At 33.2% G+C, this 22355-nt stretch overlaps 2 protein-coding genes across 2 annotated transcripts; both read left to right on the forward strand.

Moving 5' to 3' along the window:
- The first annotated feature begins 4037 nt into the window (after positions 1-4037).
- Positions 4038-5134, forward strand: XYP1 (Bifunctional inhibitor/lipid-transfer protein/seed storage 2S albumin superfamily protein). The gene is made up of 3 exons (XM_022286217.2): positions 4038-4455; positions 4598-4624; positions 4773-5134. Exons 1-3 carry the CDS (start codon positions 4110-4112, stop codon positions 4949-4951), a joined length of 552 nt encoding a protein of 183 aa, XP_022141909.1. The 5' UTR covers positions 4038-4109; the 3' UTR covers positions 4952-5134.
- A 13010-nt stretch (positions 5135-18144) lies between these two features.
- On the forward strand, positions 18145-18591 carry LOC111012184 (uncharacterized). Its single transcript, XM_022286237.1, has one exon. The coding sequence runs from the start codon at positions 18145-18147 to the stop codon at positions 18589-18591; it is 447 nt and encodes a 148-aa protein (XP_022141929.1).
- The last annotated feature ends 3764 nt before the right edge of the window (positions 18592-22355 follow it).

Below are 22355 nucleotides of genomic sequence, written 5' to 3' on the forward strand. Positions count from 1 at the left end.
TTTGAAAACGAGAGGAAAAAAATTTAGATTGAGAGCAAAAAAAATTAGAGAGAAAAAAAAAGTTAGAAAGAGAAAGAAAAAAAAATTTGTAAAGAGAAAAAAGTTAAGAGGGGGGAGATTAAAAAAAAAGAAAAAAAAAGTTTAGAGAGAAAGAAGTTAAATAAAATCAAAAGTGAGGAAGGGACAAAAAACAAATAAATTAGAGAGTATAAAAATTTTAGAGTGAAAAATAATTATGTATAAATAAAGTGAGAGTAGAGGACCAAAATTCAACCGGGGAAGAGATTCGAACTTATAATATCTTGATTGGAGTACGTCAATTACCGCTAAACTATGTTCACTTTGGCAAAAAATTAATTCCTTCTTAATCACTTGAGAATCACTCAAACATTGTAAAATACAAGTAATTTTGACAAGAACAAAAATGATTTTGATAATATCAAAATCACTACGTAGATTTAGTGCAAGTTTTTATTGAGTTGATCCAAGACAAGTCACATGTTGAAGATCATGTGGATTTTGAAATTAAGATGAAAGCTCGTGAAGTAATTTATCGACAAAGGAGAAAATCCTATTACCAATAATGAGAAATCGAAGATATTTTTATTAGATTTTAAATCTGTATCTTAAAAAATTAAAAAAAAAAAAAACATGGCAACTAAGGTTGCACACAGTCGGTCGATTTTGAACTCATCAAATGCCAACCACTGACAGGTTGGTTTTTGTTGGTTGGAGCTCGAAGGTTTTTGAAGATTTTGTTGAGAGGATTGTTGTAGTCTTCCAACACTTTTAAAGTGAATATTTGTTTTAAACGCTTTTGAAATGCACCTCGATTATCTTGCAACAAGTGTTCATTAAATTTTATTTGCTTGCTATTGTTGTTCTATCGATCTAATCATATTATATTATAACAACTTTCGTATTTACTTTTTTCTCAAAAAAATAAAAAGAAAACTTTCGTATTTTTTTTAACAGTTAGTAAAATGTTTGCTAGTATTACTGTTAGAAAATTAATCTATACAACGGATTTCCTCCAACATTTACTATTTATTTTCTTTGAAATTAACATGCTATTGTAATTTTCTAAAGAGTACATTATTATTATTATTATTAAAAAGAGGCATTATTATCCTCATTTTTACCAAAGAATATTATTCTACTCTTTCTCTTAAATTTCGAATTCCCATGTAAAATTATCGAGTCCCTCCCTAATTAATTATTTTTTTTTTTTTGGTTGGAAGTACCGTACCTAATTCATTATTGACTTGCTTAAAATAGTAAAATTACACATTAATTAGGGAGAAAAAACTTTTTCTTCCATTGGCATTAAAAAGGAAAAAAAAAAAAAAATTGGTTTCACAGCGTTTCTGTTGTCCATCTGTCGTTGCATTGCAATTGCGACCTTTCAAAAGGCCATTGCATGCAAAATAAATAAAAAAAAAAAAGACAAAGGCATGTAACTGAACTGTCCGATGCGCGACACGTTTCCACACTACTCATTTGCCCCCACGTGGCACCATCTCCCACTCTCCTCTCTATCGGTTCAAAAAGTTCAACTTCTAGCGCCTCCCTCCTTCTCAGCCGCACACAGAAATTCCTTTTTCCATTCCTTTTTCTTTTTTCCACACCTACTTTTTCGAAATTACTAATTAAGTCCAAAAAATATGATAAAATATTGATAAAAAGGTTATAAAAATAAAATAATTCGTAAAAAATATTTAAATTAACAAAACCGTTTCAATATTTCTAAATAAATAAAGAATTATTAATATTAATATTATGTGATATTTTGTTAATATTTTTCATATTTTATTAATTTCTTTTATTTTGTAATACTATGGAAATGTCGATTTATCCCTTACATTTTGATGTCGAACCCATAGATACGTGTGTTGACCAGTAAACAAATGTTTAATATCCTAATTAAGCCTCAAAATTTGACTTAAAATTTTAAGATGTTAGATTATAAAAAAAATCCATGAAATTTGTCCATTGTTTAAAAACAATATTGGTGTCCTTTTAAAAGTTTGAATACTACTCTTAATTTTTCATCCGTAAATACTATTTAGATAAACATCCGTTAATATTTTGAATGGAAAGTTGACGTGATAGAATCTAAAATGACGTGATAATTAACGTTGAAGAAACTATTATTTTAAAAAGGAAAATTATGGCAAATTTTAATATAATTTGACTTTTCTTTCTCTTTTAAAAATGATAGCTTTTTCCACATTTTTCTTTCTTGCTTCCATGTAAATTCTCAAGTCCTCCAGATTTTGTCATTTTCCGTTCAAAATATTAACAAATGTTTGCTCAAAATGTACTTTTGAAACGTTTATGTAACATCAAGAGTAGTATCGAAACTTTTGAATGATAAAGATATCTTTTGAAACGTTTATGTAACATCAAGAGTAAATTTTTGAATGATAAGAGTACTTTTGAAACAAATGGCAAAATACAGAGATTTTTTTTTAATTGTAGAATCTGTTTAGGGGAAAGAATACCCTGGACACGTGGAGGACAGCCATTGGTACCCCAAGGTGACCATGAGTCATGCCCCAGCTCGGACCGCCGAGATCACCACCACTAGCGTTGACAGATGCTGAGTATGAGGGCCGAGGTGAACCTGGCCGAGGTCCGACCTACCGGGAAGCTCGGTGGGGGCCGATGTGAGCTACTGTCAGCGGCGTGATTCTCGGGTGTAACCGTCGGTCCCGAGATTACCGGGTGTAACCGACGGTCCCGAGATTACTGGGTGTAACCGTCGCAAGATTAGCGGACTACCACCCATAAGTAGAGGACCTCACTCCGCGATCAGGTACGATGATTTCTGACCTCGAACTAAACTGGGAAACCGACCTATACTGACTTGATCGTCGAAGTGCTCACCATTTGTGCAGGTCCGCCCAAGTATTCAGATCGGTCCGGAGACCGAGTTCGAGCTGCAATCTGAAATACACTGTTGTGCATATCCTTGCATAAACAGAATCCATATCACAATTTTTTTACTACAAAAAGTGAAATTCGAACTCATGACTTCTTAATCAGAGACATGTGCTAATTATTACTAAACTAAGTTGATGTGGACTCCAATATCATATTTATAGACCAAGAATTGTGACTTATAAGAACTGTTTTTAGTTCTGTAATGGTTGAAATATTACCTTTTGAACTTTAATTATGTGATTAAAAATAGTTTTTTTTCCTTATTGGAAGGTGGGAATATAACCATAAAATAGTAAAGTATCTTTATCTACTTTGTGATGTTGGAATTCACGTGATTAAAATAAATTTTATTAGATATATATTGATTTTTTAGTATAACATGTGTGGATGAAGAATCGAACTCCCAATCTCTCCGAGATATATGCTAATTACCATTCAACTATGATACTTTAACACTAGTGATATATATATATATATATATTGATTGGTTTGTTTTGGAGTCAAATTCAAATTATTATACGTGAAAGTGGATAACTATTCAAGATAGATGATGTGCCAGTATAAATTTTTTTTTCTTTTTAAGATTATGTCAGATTTCGTTCCATTGTCTTATTTTGCAAAGTTATTTATTTACCATTTTCAAATGAAAAATCAATTTATTTGTATTACGGAGATGTCATATTATCATTTAATTAAATAAAAATATTTATTTAGTAATTTAATTGAAAAATTTAAAACTTACGAAACAAATATAAAGCCATAAAAGTAATGAATTTTACTAGATTTAAATCCTCACTTTTTTGTTTACTTTTATGTCAATGATGGTCAAAGTCATCTCTGTATTTTTTATTTTTGTCCATTTTAATATCTGTATTTTCATAATTTCTATTTTAATCTACATATTTTTAGCAAAAGTGACTTTAATGGATACGTTGTTTACAAAATCTTAACACAAATTATATACCAACAAAATCTTTAACGGGTTGAGATATATTTAATTATAATTTAGATTTAAACGAATTAAAAATTAAAAATAGAATTTAGACGTTTCAATTTATTCCCTCAAATTCCTTATTTAAATGCCCTTTACCAACCTCAATCCACACTCCTCCACTTCCCCACTCCTTCTCCCTCTGCCTTCGCTTTTCTCTCTCTTCTCAGCAATGGCCGCCACGAAGCTTTCTCTCGCTCTCTGTGCCCTAGCCGTCCTGGCCGTCAATTTCTCCGGCGTTGCGCCCGCACACGACGCTCCGCCGCCGGCGGTGGACTGCTCCAGCCTCATTCTGAACATGGCCGATTGCCTCTCCTTCGTGTCCAACGACAGCACCACCACCAAGCCCGAGGGATCCTGCTGCACCGGCCTCAAGACCGTTCTCAAGGCCGACGCCGACTGCCTCTGCGAGGCCTTCAAGAACAGCGCTCAACTAGGCGTCGTCTTGAACGTCACCAAGGCCCTCTCTCTCCCCGCCGCTTGCAAAGTCTCTGCTCCTGCTGCTGCTAACTGTAAATGTAAGCCGAAATCGTAATCGGAATCGAAATCGTAACCGAAATCGAAATCGAAATCGCTTTGTTAATTAAATTCTTCTTCGTTCTCTCTGCGAAACCCTAGCGAAATGTGTTTCTGAGTGAAATCGATTTTTCTGTTTTGCAGTGTCGACCTCTCCCGCCGGTTCTCCTGGTACTATTTCTCTTAACGATTTCCGACTAATCTGTTGATTTAGATCTGGATTTTTGAATGTTGTGGAGAATTTCGAAATGTTGTTTGGTAATTCTGCTGTTTTGTGAGTGTTGATTTGATTATTTGTTTGAATTATCGTTCGATGCAGCGCTCACGCCGAAATCCTCGCCTGGACCGTCGACTGCTGCGGCGCCGGAGATCGGCGCCCCGACGACGAGCGAGCCGGCTCCGGCTCCGGCCCCCGGAAAGTCCGCAGCGTCGGCAGTTTTCGTCTCGGTTGGATCCCTAATCGCCGCCATTGGTGCTGCTCTGTTCTGCAGTTTTTAAGTGGGAATACGGTGTCGTTTTGGTAGGCAGAGAATTTGGGGGAAAATTGAAATTGAAATGTTAGTGTTTAATGTGGATGGAAATTTGTGGGAGTGTTTGGTTTTGGTTTTGTTTCTCTTGTGGTGGCTGTAATTTGTGGTGTGTGACTCAAAGCAGATTATAAAATTCATTTTTTTTACTGTCTTTCAAATCCACTCAAATATCTTTATTTATTTTTTGTTGAAAGACTTGAATCTTTTTATTTATTATTTTGGTGGTTGAATTTTTATATTTCTTTTTCACTTTTATAAATGAAATAAACTAAAGTGTATAGAACAAAATATTACTTTTAAAATAAGATTTAAATCAAGTTTGCCTAAAAAAATAACAACTATTTCCTATTCTATAAAGTTCAAATTCTACACTCAATTTTTAAATTTGTTTAAAAAGAAGAAAATGGAAGCATGTTGGAGAATGATTGTCAAATAGAGGTATATGTGAGCATGTGGTTTCAATTATACCCATGAAACGTGGATAAGTTTAATTATAACCTATATTTTTAAAACTCTCATTGTTAACCTTTTAAAAGTTCAAAAAGACATTTTCATTAGCTTTCCTAATTCCTAACAAATATTATTATTTTGGAGAAAACAAGATATTTGAAATTATATAATTTTTAATATATTATATTTTTCATGATTTTAATAAAAATAAAATGAGTTTATAATTAATGTAAGTATTTTAAAATTTCAAATTCAAAAAAATTTGAAAATAAATTTACATCACAAAATTCAAAATAGTTAAAAAAAAAAAAAAATCTAAATAGAAGACCGTAGCTTCGCTTTGGCTATGCAGTTATAGTTGAGGCTTGGTATTTCTTTGACTTTATTAATATGTGCTTTCTTTTATTTTTACCTCGACTTAGACAATTTTAAGATTTTTGTTATAATAAAACAATTTTAAGATTTTTATTATAATAAAACAATTTTAAGTATTAAAGGTTAAAATTAGAATTTTGAAATAATAGAGGCAGGATTGAAATTTGAAATTTATTCAAAACTCCAAGGACATATTTGAAACTAGTTGTGCCTTTTATTAGAACGGGAACTCTGACCCTGATGGTTTATTTATCCTTAATATTAATTTAATAATATATTTTTTTTATGATTGAGCTTCTGTCCGTTTTCAAATTATCTCCTTTCTATCACCTTCATCTTCCTCCCCTCCGACCGCCGTCTAGTCCTCGCCAGCCGTCACTACCATCATCGTCAACTTCCGGCGACTTTGGCCAAAGATGAAGAGGGAGATTCAAATCGGGAATCGCTCCGGTGAGCTGATTGTTCTGCAAATATAGAGTAGCCAAACGAATCAGATTGTTAAACCCAGATGAAATCTCCCCTAAAATATTGTCGTCCGCCAAATTCAACAGAAGCGCCGGAAAACAGAGTTCCCCTGCAGGCTGAGATTATGAAGCGCCTGAAGATTCCGGAAATTCGCCGGAATCCGGGCGAACAGAGAATTAAATCGCAAAAACAGAGTTACAAGCCCCACCGGAAGTTCGCCGGAAGATGAAGCTCGAAAACCCCATTCCGGTCACAGCGCCGCCCGGTCGGAGGCCAGATACGGCTGGACAAAACCCAAAACCACCATCGTGAAAACTCCTCGCGGGAATCCATTAGGGAGCTCCATTCTTGCACCAAATTGAACAGAAAATCGCTAAGAGTACCACACGGTGAAAGAAAGGACATAATTTGAAAAAATAAAGAGTCAAATCAGCAACAATTATAGCATCAAGTCAACCCACGGTCAAAATAGTTTAATCACCATTTTTCAAATTTTAGACCAAAAAGTATTATTTTGAAATTTTAAAGACTAAAATAAATACCTCCTCCGAATTTCATAAACTAATCATATTTACTTTAAAATTGTAGACACCAAATAGACCTTCTATTTACTCCACACAATTGAAATTTCTTTTTCTTTCCTCACAAAATTTTGAACTGTTTCATTGAAAACTCGGATTCACTAAATCAAATGGATTAAGCAAATACGCGAATTATGTGATCCAAACAATAGAAATTTTGAAAATGACTTTTTTATGTTTTCGGTGTTTTCAGATTCAGAATTTAAAATTTTTAAGATGCATAATTACATTAAAAAGAACAAAAACTTTGATAAATATATTACTTCGATTATAAACTCATTTTATGTTTGTTAAAATTAAAACATGTAAAATATAATGTATTCTAAATTATATAACAGTGTAAAATAATAATTATATAAAATTTATAAAAGATGTTAATAAATTAATTAATATAAATTTAGATTAAACTAAAATTTAATTTGTAACTAGTTCTACTTTACCAATATATTACTAAACACAATTGAATAATTTTTTAAATTAAGATTCAATTACCAAATCTGCTATCAAATACATATCTGAAAGCACTGAAAACAAAGAATACAACTCTGTTTTTCAATAAATCCATCGTTCAATCAAACGTACCATTTATTATTCTAGAAACAGTAATTATGATAAATTTCCAGAGCTTCACCGGTGAACTCTCCTCCACATGGCACCAATCAGCCGTCCTACATTTATTATTTAGTACTGTAATTGTAAAAAAAGAGAAAAAACAAATAAAATGAAAAATAAAAAATAAACTGAAAAGAAAAAAGATAAATTACGGATTTGGTCGCATCGGAAAGAATGATCTCCCTTTGATTCTTCTTGTCGTTTTAAAACTCTCATTGGATAATGATTTTGTTTTAGTTTTCAGTTTTTTAGAATTATGGTTCCAAAAAGACTTCTCTTTTGAATATATATATGTAAGTTCTTAGTCAGATTTTAAAAATAATATCAAATTTTTTAAAACTATTTTTTTCTTCAAATGTGGATCAGATTTTAAAAATATTTACAAAAATTGTAGTCCTGCCCTAATACTTGCTGGTTCCATTCATATTTTGACATATTATTGAGTGATATATTACTTAATTTGATACGTCCCTCACTATCATTAAATATCTTTTAATCGTCAACAATGAATGAAGCTAGTATGAAAAACTTTGCACAAGAATTTTCTCCAAAAAAAACTATATAAGAACACAATATTTCCAAGCTTATTTTTTAAAAATAGAAAACAAAAGACGAACTTAATTTTTTATTTTCTATATTTAAAAATTAAGTCTAAAAACACTACATCATTAATGATCTACTTTTAAAAAATATTTTTGAAAATCTAAGTCAAAATTTAAAACCTAAAGTAATAGTTTTTGAAAATATAGTTTTGTTTTTAAATTTTAGCCGGATTGAAAAATCAACCATAATTTTTAAATATAGACAAAAATTTTGGCGGGTGAGCTATACTCACTTAGACAATTTAATTCTTATGCTTTAGTCATCAAATCTTAAAAAAATTCATTCTCACTATCACTATCATATTGAATACATGACATTTTTTTTATAAATTTATTTGGTAATTAGACATTAAATTTGTATCGCTATGTCAATATTTCTATTGACATTATTTCCATAAGTCTATAAAGTTCGACATCAATACTGGGAGCGAATCAATATTTATGTCTTTTTAGTACTGAATCAATATTTATGTTATTTCATACAGAAATGATGAAACATGAAAATATCAATAATGTAAACATGATATTAATAATAACATGTTACCTGAGTTAAAAGTGTAATGTAATAATAAAATGTTAACTTAGTTAAAAGTGTAATGCTTATTTATGAATTTAAAATTTAACTGAAACATCATCGATATCCATATTTCTATAAAATTTGAGACAACATTGATATTTAGAACTTTAGTAGCCTATTTGAACCACTGTATTAATTGATTAGATTAGAGTTTAGAAATCAATAAAATCAGAAAAAATTGATAGATTTTCAAGTAATTAGTAAAAGACCATTTAGACACAATTTGTGAGAATAAAACAAATCATTTAAGTACCAAATTAAAACCTTTAAACCTAAAAATCAAATTGAAATAAATCAAATTGAAATAAAGTTAAAAAATAAACTCGATTATTACCTTAAAAAATTATTTAGTGACCCACATATTAAATTTAATAGGTAGCTTTCTTCTTCTCTTACTCTTAGGTCTCCAAATTGCAAGATGAGAAGTAGTTAGACAAGAGTTATGGGCTGCCTCTTATGGCCCACCATTTTTTCTTAGGCCCATTAGGCCTGCTCGATGCTACAAAAATCATATATAGTTTATACACCATTTTAACTAATACATTTATGCACACTCCTTACACAAATACCCAATTTATAGGTTTCCTTTCAAAAAAATAAAACTAGATTTTATTAAAATATATATATATACACCCAATTATCTGTCAAACTCTTAATAATATACCAAAATATTCTTTTTAGTTTAAATCACAAAGTTTTGAAGGATCAAACCAAAATATTCAAAAAGGAATTCAACCATGGTAGAGTTAGGATCAAACTATCGACCTTAAAAATTATAATAGATGAATTTGTTGGAATTAATTTAATAATTAATTCATATGTGGGTAACAAATTAAAGAGCAATTATATTTGGGCTATTTAATGGGCATAATGGACCCATGACTTCCCATTTAGGTGTGGCTTGCTGACTAGAAATCCTAGGGAGATTAGGATTCGACCTCTATAAATAAGGAAGAAAGCTACACCTTAAAGGTACGCCTAAACACCATACTCTCCACACTCAACTTCTCCGATCATTACTAACTTAAGCATTGGAGTCCGTGTGACAAAAGCCACACCGGTCCTAGTGCTATTCGGTTTTGCAGGTCATGTCGATCCCTTTCATACTTTGAAGATTGGTGCAAATTTGACGAGATTTCAGGAGACCAAATTTCTGGATCACATAACTAATCCTCTATAATCGGGTTATGGAAAACAAATTTAGATCATACATTTAATGGAAAAATAGAGAATGTAAGGGTTTTACAAAAGGAAAACATGATTTGAAAAAAAAAAGTTTTAAAATAAGTTGCAAACGAGAAGCTGTAATCTGAATGAACATTACCCCTTCTCCCTCGAGCTTAGGGGAGTAAAAACTCTCGTTCTATTCCACAATAATGTGTGATCACAAGTTTCTCCTAACATAGGAACAAAAATGATAAGAAGAAGAACATGTTGAAATTTCATAAACACTACAAGAAAAAGACTTTCACAAACACTTTAAAAACGTTGCTAAAAAATTTAGCGACGTTTGGCGTTTCGTCGGTAAGAACGTCGCTGATTCCGCGTCATTTTAACTTTTAGCGACGTTTTGACCTCGTCGCTAAAAATACTATCAGCGACACGCGTGGTTGTCGCTAAAAATACTATCAGCGACACATGTGGTTGTCGCTAAAAATAATTTTAGTGACATACCCATGTGTCTTTGAAAGTTACTTTCAACGACGTATCATTGCGCCTTTAAAAGTTACTTTCAGTGACATTTCCCTGCGTCATTGAAAGTATTTTTATAAACTGACATTTCCACTTCACTTATTTTTAATACCTTTTGATGATTAATACCGGCATATATAAAACGTCAATAAAATTATTTATAATATAAAAAGGAGTACATAAAGTCCTCAAAATGTGTAGACCATAGAAACAAAGAAGTTGTCTTAGTATTTGCTTCATTTACATAAAATCTATCCTGTAAAAAAAAACACGACTTATGTTAACAACAAAACTTATTTAACTTGAAAGTACAATCAAACTCTCTTTCAAAACCTACGTAAATAATATGGATACACCAACTCACTAAATAATGAAACCGTATAAAGTGAACAAAACTAGAAACCTTATGAAGGTAATATATGACTACCCTAATATAAACTATACGTGCAGGCACAACACTTCACTATGACTATATAACATAAGCTATGACTACCATAACTGCAGGATAGTCACAACACTTTAACTATATCAAAATCGATATAAATAAGTACACGCATTAGATATATAGCCACACTGATCTATAAACAACATCAATAACTCAAATGCTCCGCTAACTTATAAATATACTAACCCACCCATATGGACATACATAATCTATGACTACCATAACATTAGGATAGTCCCGACACCTCAGCTATATCAAAACTTATATAAATAAGTACATGCATCAAACATATATTCATGCTCTTTGAACAATATAGACAACTCAAATGCTCCTAACTTGTGAATATACTAACAAGCTCATATGGAAAAAAACAGTTTTCATTTAAATCAATACATACTCTGTGCATTATGATTAACATGTTCACCCACATCTTCTTATCTTCTTGGTGAGCATTTTCTATGATTTGACAACGACATCCTGTAACATAATAATGGAAAAAATCAAACTCTAATTAATAATGTGTCACTTAGACATAAAATTCAAACTCTAATTAATAATGTTTTGTTATAATCCATATCCAACATGAACTTCAAATTCAAAAACTTCGCGATCCAATCAAATAAACTTCAAAATTCATCAAACTCAGCACATTAAAATCCATCACCATACTCACACATAAACTTCAAAATTCATCACTAAAATCTATGAACTCCATCACTCGCACATAAATTTCTAAATCCATCACCAAAATAAAATCCATCACCAAACTCACACCAAAATCAAGTTCATCACCAAACTCACACCACACTCATCAACACATCAAAATATTTCTCATAACCCCAAAAGAGAAAAAAAAAAAGAAATTAGAAACTTGAATCTTCTACTTCCCGTGGTTCTCCGGGAATAGTATTCATATAGCCTACAAGAAAGAGACCAAAATTGAAGGTGAAATCTATGATTCATATATATTCTTAAACGATTAGAGTTTAATTAGAATAAAAAACTCTAAAACATAAACATCAAATTCATATATATAAACTTGTCCAACATAAAATTCAAAATAAAAAAGGGTAGAATTCATATCCAAACATAAACTTCAAACTCATAAACATTCACCATAAACAAGATAAAAGAATACAACTTTAGTGTTGGATCACCACAAAAGCTAAACCTCTAACCCAAAAAATTAAGTCGAGGGAAAAGAATAGCTTAGTGATCTCCTGAAACATCACCTTAAATTTGGTCCAAACACGTAAAATATTAGCCATCCATTTCCATTTCTCCCAAATCAATTCACCAACAAATATTTTTCTGTTTCAATACACAGTTACCACTTCATTATGATCTACTTCACAAAAATTTCAACTTCAACTCCCTTCCATACGACTTTGTTCGACCCAACTCACTTCCATTACTTTTTTACTCCAACAAACCACATAAAAATAAATTTCAGCAACATCTCAAAACAATAAACTTTCAATTTACATCATAATGAGTACACAAACACTTCCATACTTATTTTCAATTCAGATCCATAATGTCGATTTCAAAGAAAATGTAAAAGGCATCCATAGTTTTGAAGCAAAAAACCCACGGAGAAAAGGCACGACAATACCCATGGCGCAACCCACGACAGGACCCACTGCGACAGCAGAGATGGTGATGAGATGGTAGTGGCGATGTTAGCGACCCACGGTGAAAATCGCCAACGACGGAACTGCGAAGGAGCAGCGAAGACTGACGACAAGACCCATGGAGACGAAACGGCGATGGAGCGAAGATTGAATGGTGAAGGAGCATCGACGAACAGCTGAAGAACGAAACAACGAGGGTTTGGAAGAAAATCACGAATGAGGAAGGGAAGGGGTTGGGGTTTCTAATCTTAAACTTTTAGCGACGCCCCCTAAATAATGTGTCTCTGAAAGTATTCTCAGTGACACATTTAATAAATGGCTCCCTAAAAACTGTATTCAGCGACATCCTTATTTTCAGCGACATCTTTAATAGTGGTGTCGCTGAAAACTGTTTTTAGTGACATTGAAAGTCAACGGTGCGTCGCTGAAAATACTTTCAGCGACGCGCATTAAATGTCGCTGAAAATGAGTTATAGCAACATCCATAATAAAACGTCGCTAAAACGCCGCCGCAGAAAGTGTTATTTCTTGTAGTGAAACTTGGGTTTCCAAAAGTACAAGGAATAGAAACTAAGCTGAATAACAACGACTAAATTAAGCTAAGGCAAAGATAATTTAAAGAACTAAGGAATCCTAAACTATGTTGGAAAACAACCCTAAGAAGCTTGTAAAGTGATCAAGGACAGAATGAAGCTTGATGCAAATGAAGGAGTGAAAGCTTGAATTTATAGGCAGCCACATTTGGTTGGGTAGAAAAACGCTCTCCACTTTAAGCTTCCAATCCGCTTGACTGACCCAACATCTTGTTCAAACATACTCTCCTACACTTGCTTGACACATATGGAGGCTGAAAACTTGTCAAAACACTTGAGAACTTACATTTTATTAAGGGCAAAATGGAAGTTAGGTGCCTGACACCTCCCTGAGTCCACATACACAAAAAGTTCGGTTTTTGTTTTTGTTAATTTTCCACTTTAAATGATGTTAAAAAACTTAATTTGTGCATAAATAGACTATGATTAATCATAATGCATGAACATAATCTCAATTGGGCACTTAAACAAGCTAAAACATGTTAGTTTTAAACAAAATAAAGTAAAACATTGAAACTACCTCTTTCAGCATGCAAGCTGGCTCATACTCATGGATGAGAAAAAAAAAATCTTTGCAAGCGAGGAGAAATGATATGATTTCCAAAATAGAAAAAGAAAAAAAACCAAAAATAATATTCTCACAAAAACTTGTGAGATGTGTTTCACTATGTAACCTGGGTAAAATTATATAATGCTTATAAATTTATGAATACATGATACTACAATAGTTTATTCTTTTATTTTTTTAGTAAAATGTGGAAAGAGAAAAAAAAAAGATAAGAGTATCTTTGGTCACGATATCATTAACCATAGGTGGTCCTCATGCCAGATTTGTAAACATCTATTTTTCGAGCGTGACAAGCTAGCTCGCTCATGGGAGATAGGGTTGTAGGAGTGTACTTGGAGTGAAGAAAAAGCCTGCAACGTGATTTGATCTCTGGTAGTCTCCGAGGCCATTGATAAAAATTTGGAATAATTGATTTATCACTTGTTTGTTCATTACCAAGAAACTTTCATTGGATCAAGAAATCGACCTTGTGCCACATCATATATACTTTCCTAAAGCAGTTTATTTTCTTATTATTTCTTATTTTTAATTAACTAACTTGATTGAAATGAATTGATACACTTAAAAACAAAATTTGGAATTTTAAAATAGTGAAGAATCTTTACATTTAGCCTAAAATATATAAAAAAATGAAACTTTGACTTCTCACATAACTTTTCCAACGACCTTAGCTCCACGAACAACTTTTCAAATAACACCGACTAATTAACAGATTAGGGCTTCACAAAACTTGTTTAATTATGCAGATAATCACCAAAAGCAAATTCCAAATAGACGAGAACAAAGAAAAAATTGGTAAAATTTGTGTTTTATTGAGTTTTATAAGCCAACCATCTCCCATGTCACGACAGTTTATTTAGGTCCTCCGTAATAATTGTTGGGAGAAGCTGCGAGGCACACGTGGAACTACTTTTCAAGGATCCCACATTAGAAAGAAAAGAGACCTAAAAATGGTTTATAATAGATATGGACTACTCCTCCCATTGTCAATTAGTTTTGAGATGAAATTCCATGAATATAGATAACGAGGATGTGTGAGGCTTCATCCAAATTTGATTACATACATTACTCTATTTGCAACCATAATAAGTGCGTTTGGGCACTTGCATGACATTTACGTGCCGCTTATCCGATGTCGATTAATATTTCTAAAAAATTATATATAAAAAAATTCATATATTTAAAATAGCAATCATTTCACTCAATAAAATTGATCTAAAATTTATTATTAATAATATTATGAAAATGATGATTCTGTCGAGCCTTCCAAACATGCGTGTGATTTCTGTTTGCCGGCTTTATATTTCTATTTCTATTCATTCATTGTGGAGCCTTTGGTTTTATCAGTAAAAATAGAACTGCCGCAGCTGGTCGCCATAGGAATTTTTAATTTTATTTTATTGTGAACTAATGTTTTTAACATTATTTTATACGTGCAGTTCGCTACACTATTGACTAAGTTTTAGAAATGTCATCTCTTCGAAAATAAAGTTCTAAGAAATGTCCCATTTTTATTCCTTACATTTTACATTAAAATAACGTTTTATTTTTCCGTCATTCAAATAATTCTTAAATTGATAGTCGTCTCAACTTGCTTTGTTCTCGATCATAGAAAGAAAAAGGTAGTAACTGATCTATAAAAATGAGAATGCACCTTATAACTTATAAGGTACAGTACCATATCAGTTTATTTGAAGCATTTTCTTAACCATATTGTATCATATTTGCATATAGTCGTGAGATTCTTCTCATTTGTAAGTGGTATTTGTTCATTTACATATTTTTTCACTTGGGGATATCAAGAAATTCCAATGAATTTGTAATATAAAATAATAGAGGAGCGTTGCAATCTCGACATTGTTCAAGTAATAAGGTATATTACTAAAATTATTTTAGTACAACACGGTCTATATGAAGTGGGTGATTGTTGTACTAAGAAAATGTATAACTAATGTCTTATTTATTGAATTATGCTCGAATTAACGATCGGGTATTAGTGTTTCCCTTATACATTATTTATATTTTTTATATATTCATTTGCAAAGTAGTTTCTTCTTGTTCTTGGGGAAAGATCTTCTAAAATCTTTTTTTACTTTATTTTAAAGCAAAATAAATATTCAAAAAGGCATATTTTGGTTGGCATGGGACGTTTTATTGGTTCTATTATGTGGAGCGATGCGCCGCGAAAGATGAAATTAAATGCAATATTGCTTTAAAATTTTTACTTTATTTATGAATTTCTCATTTATTCGACTCTATTTGGTGTTTTATGCGATCAATAAAATATGTAGTAGTCTCTACTTGTGTTATTAATAATTTTAAGTGATTATGGATAATGAAAAAGGTCAACCTAAGAAGTATATTGAAATACTAAATTTGAAAATGTAATAACATCTTAAATTCTTTGGAGCGAGGAAGTAAAAAGGATAGATAGGGTATGACACCAAATTTATAGTTTTGCTTTCATATAAATATTGGATTCGAATACCGGACTCTCCGCTTTAGTATCATGTTAAGAATGAATAAACCACCACTCAATCCAAAAACTTAATATGATAGGTTGGATAAATTTAATTCATTTATGAGTATCTCAACAAGAAGTATAGAAGAACGCGTAAGATCTAAGACATATAGTTAACTACGCTTGTTGCTACAATGCGACTTACCTTAGCATGCGTCATGGCGTCTATTGGAATTTTGAGAGTAGTTGGACTTTGAATGAAGTTAGTTAAACTGGGCCTGGTTGATAATGATTTACTTGTTTTAATAATTAATAATTATTCAACGTCACATATTTGTGAAGTTCATTTCGAGTATTTTTGTTCAAAAGAAAAACTTGGCTATATATCAATAAATAATAAAATGAAAATGACTTTTAGTTGGACAAATAAAAATATTACTTTCAAACAATTAGAGGTATCTAATTATTGAGATATCCCTGTATCAATTAAATTTACCAATCCATCAGTTTAAGCTTTTCGATTAGGTGACGATTTGGAGAAATTGATGACGTGGAAGTAAAAAAGAAACTTATGGATAGAAACAATGATGGAATATATGTTTATGAAAAGTTGAACTTTAGAAAAGATAGAGATATTTTTTTAAACAAATAGTAAAGTTCGGAATATCTTTGTTGTTGTTTAGTCTATTTAATATATGTATGTATAATTTTCAAGATATAGTATTACAATTTGCAGAGTGAAATTTCAAATATTATAATTTTAACAAATGTTGCATACACCTTATGTTATCGGGTAAAATCAAGGCGCGTGTCGCGCCTTGAGCTTATCCAACCACATAGGCCAGGTCAAGGAAAAAGATTATGATCCGAGCATATTGGGTCTAAACCTGAGCACACCTGGACTTCTCGAGGACAGCCAACGGACATGATACTAACACTTCGTACCCAAATAGTGATACACTCAAAAGATCATCCAGAGCATTGCCATGCCCCCATTCGCCATACAAGAGTAGGAGAGAGGTTGTCAGTGGGCTCCGTCGCACCTAGACGCGACACCTCGTCGTCCCCTATCTCTGCCCCTGCTCTTAAGCTCACTATCTATATATAAGGAAAAGAGAAACCTAATCAAGGTAAACCGTCTTTCCCTACACAATTTCCTGTGAGGATTCGACACACACTCTCTAGTAGACTCTCATCCTTGAGATAATATCCTATTACTCTTTTTGCTCCACCCGTTAGCTCCCAATTTGAGTTCTAACTTTAACATTGGAGTGCATTTGACAAAGTACTACGATGTTAGATTTCTTTGTGCGGGCAACAAGAGCTCAAAAACAAAGACATACGTTGCATCTACGTAATGCTTACCTATGCATAAATCAACATCAACACCTTAACTATGGTGTACTTACGTCCACAGTTATAGTTTATTAATTATCTTAAACCATGTGTTTTGAAATTAATCCCAACGATAATATTTCATCCGGTGAATATATTACTTACCTTCATCAAAAGTTTGAATCCGCGATCCTTTATTGTACTAAAAAAAACATCCAACCAATAGCACAAATATTAGCTAGAAATATAAATTCTCGTATGTCAAAGTCAATTTGAACACAGACTTTACTGCACAAAGACACATGGCATTTCTTGAAGTAGAAGAAACCAAAACATTACAGATCATCTCAAGTCACAAACAACACGAAACTTCTAGAACCCCATGACGTGCAGCTAAATACATAAACAAGAAGAACAAGACAAAGTTACGGTCTTTCCCTTTGCAAATATAACATAGAGTTTGTCGACGGTAACCATGCAGTCAAAAAACGCGTAAACAATCCCTGGAATCAGCCGTCGTTTTCCACAGCCCACCATATTTTTCAATTCCAAACAAACCACACCGCAACTCCCTTTGTCTCCATGCTCTAAACCCTCCACGAGCCTTCCGCGAACTTCAACCAAAGATTCCTTTTTTCTTCCCTATAAACACCCATTTCTCCATCATTTGAATCCCATCATTCCAATTATTCCCCAAACCCTAAAAAACCCTAAACCCCAATGTTTGTTTCTCCAAGTAACACTGCCCCATTTTGCTCTATTCCTCTAGGGATGAAGGGCAGCCGCCAAACGAGGCCGCTGCCGCCACCCCCTGCAGTGGCGTTCCCTGCGGCGGCCACCGATGACTACTACAAGTTGCTTTCGGTGAGCGGCGGGAGCGGCGCGAGTAGTGAGGAGATAAAGAGGGCTTATAGGGCCATGGCCTTGCAGTATCATCCCGACGTTTGCGGTGACCCCTCCATGAAGGAGCAGTTCACCAGGATTTTTGTTCGGCTCAATGCTGCTTACAAGACGCTCTCAGACCCGGTTCTGAGACGAGAGTACGACGACTCCGTGATGGGGCTGGAGAGTTTCCCGCGTGGAAGGAGCTTTGAGGGAGACAAAAGCGTGTGGCAGTGGCAGATTATTGAGCTCCAACGGCGGTCCGCTGATCTCCGGAGGGATCGGTCCTCGTGGGGTGCTCGAATGCGGGCGCAAAACTGTTATGAATATGAATAAATGATTGGATGTTGTACACGGTCGCCGATCAAAATTAAATTTTTTGAATTGAGCGGTGCTTAGACTGATTTGCATGGAGTAAATAACATATATATCATGCAATAAGATTCTTTTTAAATATAACATGATTGAGGCTGTTTAGTGACTTGGATTGACAGTTGTTTTTCATTGGGATTATGAATTGTGGCCTCCTTTTTTTGTTGTTCTTTAGAAACTCTATTTGTGGGTGCAGTTCTTAGAAATGAACAAATTAATTTTCTGCAGATGTGTGGTTCAGGAAGTTGATTTTAAATATAGAAGGCAGTTACATATTAAATGAGAGCTTCCCGTGAAAAACAAAACAAAACAAAAAGAATGCATAATTTTTCCTTAATTAATAAGATTCCAAAAGTGGAAAAGAAACTTTATCATAATTGGAAGAGCTTTGGAATTTAGGGGAAGAAACATTACAGTTTTTCATGGCTATGATTAATCATGAGTGGATTATTTTTGAAGAGCCTTTTGGAGCTCAAAGTTCAGATCTCTACAGCGAAACACCAGTAGGTTCATTATTACTCTTAATAATAAGATGGTGTAATTTGATCCTTAATAATAAGTTAGGTTGAATATTATTTTTAGGAAAATTTCCCTCTTACCGGTAGAGAGCATTCTGATGACATAATAAAAAGACTATTGTTTTTTACTTTTAAATTATTTTATGAGTAATTGTATTTGGACAGTAAAACTATTTTATTTTATTTCAAAATATGTCACCAACTTTTAAAATTTTCAAAATATAGCAAAATATTAGAATTCTGATTTTGTAATTTTTTATTATTATGACTTTACCCCTTTTTCAGATCTCGTACGAGGGATCCATGGTGGGTGAAGCCTTCGACGGCAAGAACCCTCCCAAAGTCCGGTACCAGTCAAAGGGTAACGACGGATCGAAGTCGGTGACCCTGAAATTCCAAGCGGAGTCCACAAGGACGTGCATCATGTTTGCAAGCGTTGAAGAGAAGTTCAACTTGGAAAACTGCAGCGCGTCTTCCATCGATGAAAATCGATAGCGATGAGGACGAGGAAGGGGAATTGGAGGAGGGAGATTATTAAACAGAGGAGGCGGCAGCTCGTGAGGGAAGAGGAAATAGTGGATAATCAGTCGATAGTGGGGGGATTGATGGTGTTGAAGATGAGCTTGGATGAGTAGCGGCAGACCGCGGAGAATTTGATAAAGTTTTTGGAAGAGGAGAATGGTGGGCGATGAACAGGGAGGACCCGACGGGGAGACTGATTTGAGTGAGGAATTGGAGAATGAGATGATCATCAACTTTGAATTGGAGATGAAATTGGATTTTATGGCGCATATAATGGAGTTGGAACGCCATTGACAATTGATCTATTTCTCTGATTTTTTTATTCCTATTTCTTTTGTTTTTACGATATTAAATTTAGAAATTTGATATATATTTGATTTACTACTAATATATATCTGATATATACTTCATATAATTCTGATTTACTACTGATAATATAACTATTATATATACTAATATAACTGTGATATTTGTGTGTTGATATAATGCTAATATATCCACATCTTTTTTTTTTCAATGAAAACAATGGTACAAACAAAGAAAATGAAATCGTTGTATATACAACTATATATCAGACATATATCATAGCTATATATGTACTAAATCAACGGTAAATCACTATGATATCAACAAATTATTAATAAATTGGCTAACATATGATTAAATTCAAAATGCTTTACATAGTATATATATATATAAAAAAAAAACTCAGTACCACGCCATTGAAAAAATTAGTAGATAGATTAGTAGTATATCAAAACACATATCAAATATAATATATTTGAAATCATTGGTAATATCAGTGATATATGAGTGGTAGATCAATGGTGCATCATGAATTATATCACAAGTATATATCAACACACATATATCATATTTACATAAGTAGATATCATAGTTAAGGTATATCAATGGTAAATCAAAGATATATCAAATATATATTAGAGATATATATTAGTGGTAAAATCAATCATAAATCATATAGTCATATAAGAAGTTATATGGGAAATTGAGGTTTTTTACCCACCGATAGTTCAAATTGGATAAATGAACCCGTTTTAAAAAAACCTAATTTTTGACTCCACCTCTACTTAATTTTGAACCCACCTTTAGTGAAAAGACGAATATACCCTTATTTATGATGCATTAACTTCCCCATTAACTTCCACCCAACCATTTCACCAAACTTTTAACCTCATATTTTACTTATGTTTTGAATTTAAAATAGTCCAAAATTTTCACACCATCCAAACTCCTCACATATCACGTTTTTTAAAATCCGAGAAAGAAACATTGCCATGTGTTTGATCATTGTCCCCACACTATCTAAAATCGTTGTCCTACATTTTCACATTTGAAGAGTTAGAGGTACGTTAACATTAAAATTTCTGAAATGATTTGAAATATTTTCCATTCATACATTTTCACTTGGCTTCTTGAAAAAAGAAAAAAAATGCAGTCAGTATCCCAAACAAGTATTGTTCCGAGATTGAAGCTTCGAGATCTGGCATTGAATGTTCAATCCCGGACAAATCCAGGTTCAATCCCGGATCGAAAGATGGTTCGGGAGTGAACCGGGATACATCCCGGACCAATCTCGAAGCACTGTGGTCCGGGATATGTCTCGGACCAAGACTGGTCCGAGACGGTCCGGGATGACATGTATTTTGTTATTTTTTTACCACTTTTTTTGGACGATATTCTTATCTCACTTGATTTTATCTATTTGCAGGATGCCTCGTGTTTTCATAACATTTGGTGGAGAATGGAATGATAGTGAAAAAGATTACGTTGGTGGTCGCACGAGAGGATTGACAGTGGATAGTACAACCACATACAGAGAATTTCTAGGTCACGTGTATAGATTGAGTAATATAAACCCCCTTCAATTCGATATTATAATTAGACGCATATATCATTTTAAAACTAAAGTTTGTGTAATGGAGATAACTGATGACGATGACCTGAATTTTTTTTTAATTGGTGAGGATTTATCTGAATTGCTTATATACCTATCTACTACGCCAAAGCAGACACATGAGAATGAAACGTACATGCCTTCTTTCCCATATCATGTAGGCCAAAACGTATCCTCGAGTTGTATGCCCACAGCTTGTATTCCCCCATTATAGAGACCCACACATTCGATACATTCATTTCCTTCCTCATCATCGAACCCCTCTTCTTCCCAACAACCACACCCGTATTACGGGCATTTAGGTCATGATATAGCGGGTTTAACACCATTGGAATCAGATGTTGTTCTATGTAACCTAGGAGATGACAGGGTATGTGATTGGAATGTGCCGGGATTATGGAATGATAATCAAGATGAAAGTGATGAATCATATGACCCGTTGGGAGAGTCAGAAGAAGGAGACTATGAAGCAGAATTCTGTCTTCCATCCCGGACCTTATCCCGGACCATTTCGCCTTCGGGATGAAAGGAATTCCAGCCTCATCCGGGATTGATATCGATCCGGGACAAACATCCGAGATGGAATTCAAAACGTCATCTCGATCCCGGATTCGATCCCGGATTCAATCCCGAACTCTATCCCGAACCAAATTCATCCGGGATTGAATACGAGATTGAATCCGAGATTGATTTTTTCCCCAAATTTCTCAGTCGTGCAAGCACAACATGAAAATGACCCTAGATCTACATGGCTGCTTCAGATAGCGCCG

Source organism: Momordica charantia (assembly GCF_013281855.1).
Source record: "Momordica charantia cultivar OHB3-1 chromosome 4 unlocalized genomic scaffold, Mcharantia_2.0 BLBB01000004.1, whole genome shotgun sequence".
Classification (NCBI taxonomy): Eukaryota; Viridiplantae; Streptophyta; class Magnoliopsida; order Cucurbitales; family Cucurbitaceae; genus Momordica; species Momordica charantia.

Bases quoted from the DNA above. Each gene is read 5' to 3' on its own strand.
- LOC111012184 (XM_022286237.1), top strand. From the start codon at position 18,145: ATGAAGGGCAGCCGCCAAACGAGGCCGCTGCCGCCACCCCCTGCAGTG.
- XYP1 (XM_022286217.2), top strand. From the start codon at position 4,110: ATGGCCGCCACGAAGCTTTCTCTCGCTCTCTGTGCCCTAGCCGTCCTG. The intron at 4,456-4,597 runs GTAAGCCGAAAT...TCTGTTTTGCAG, and splicing joins TGCTGCTGCTAACTGTAAAT to TGTCGACCTCTCCCGCCGGT. The intron at 4,625-4,772 runs GTACTATTTCTC...CGTTCGATGCAG, and splicing joins CTCTCCCGCCGGTTCTCCTG to CGCTCACGCCGAAATCCTCG.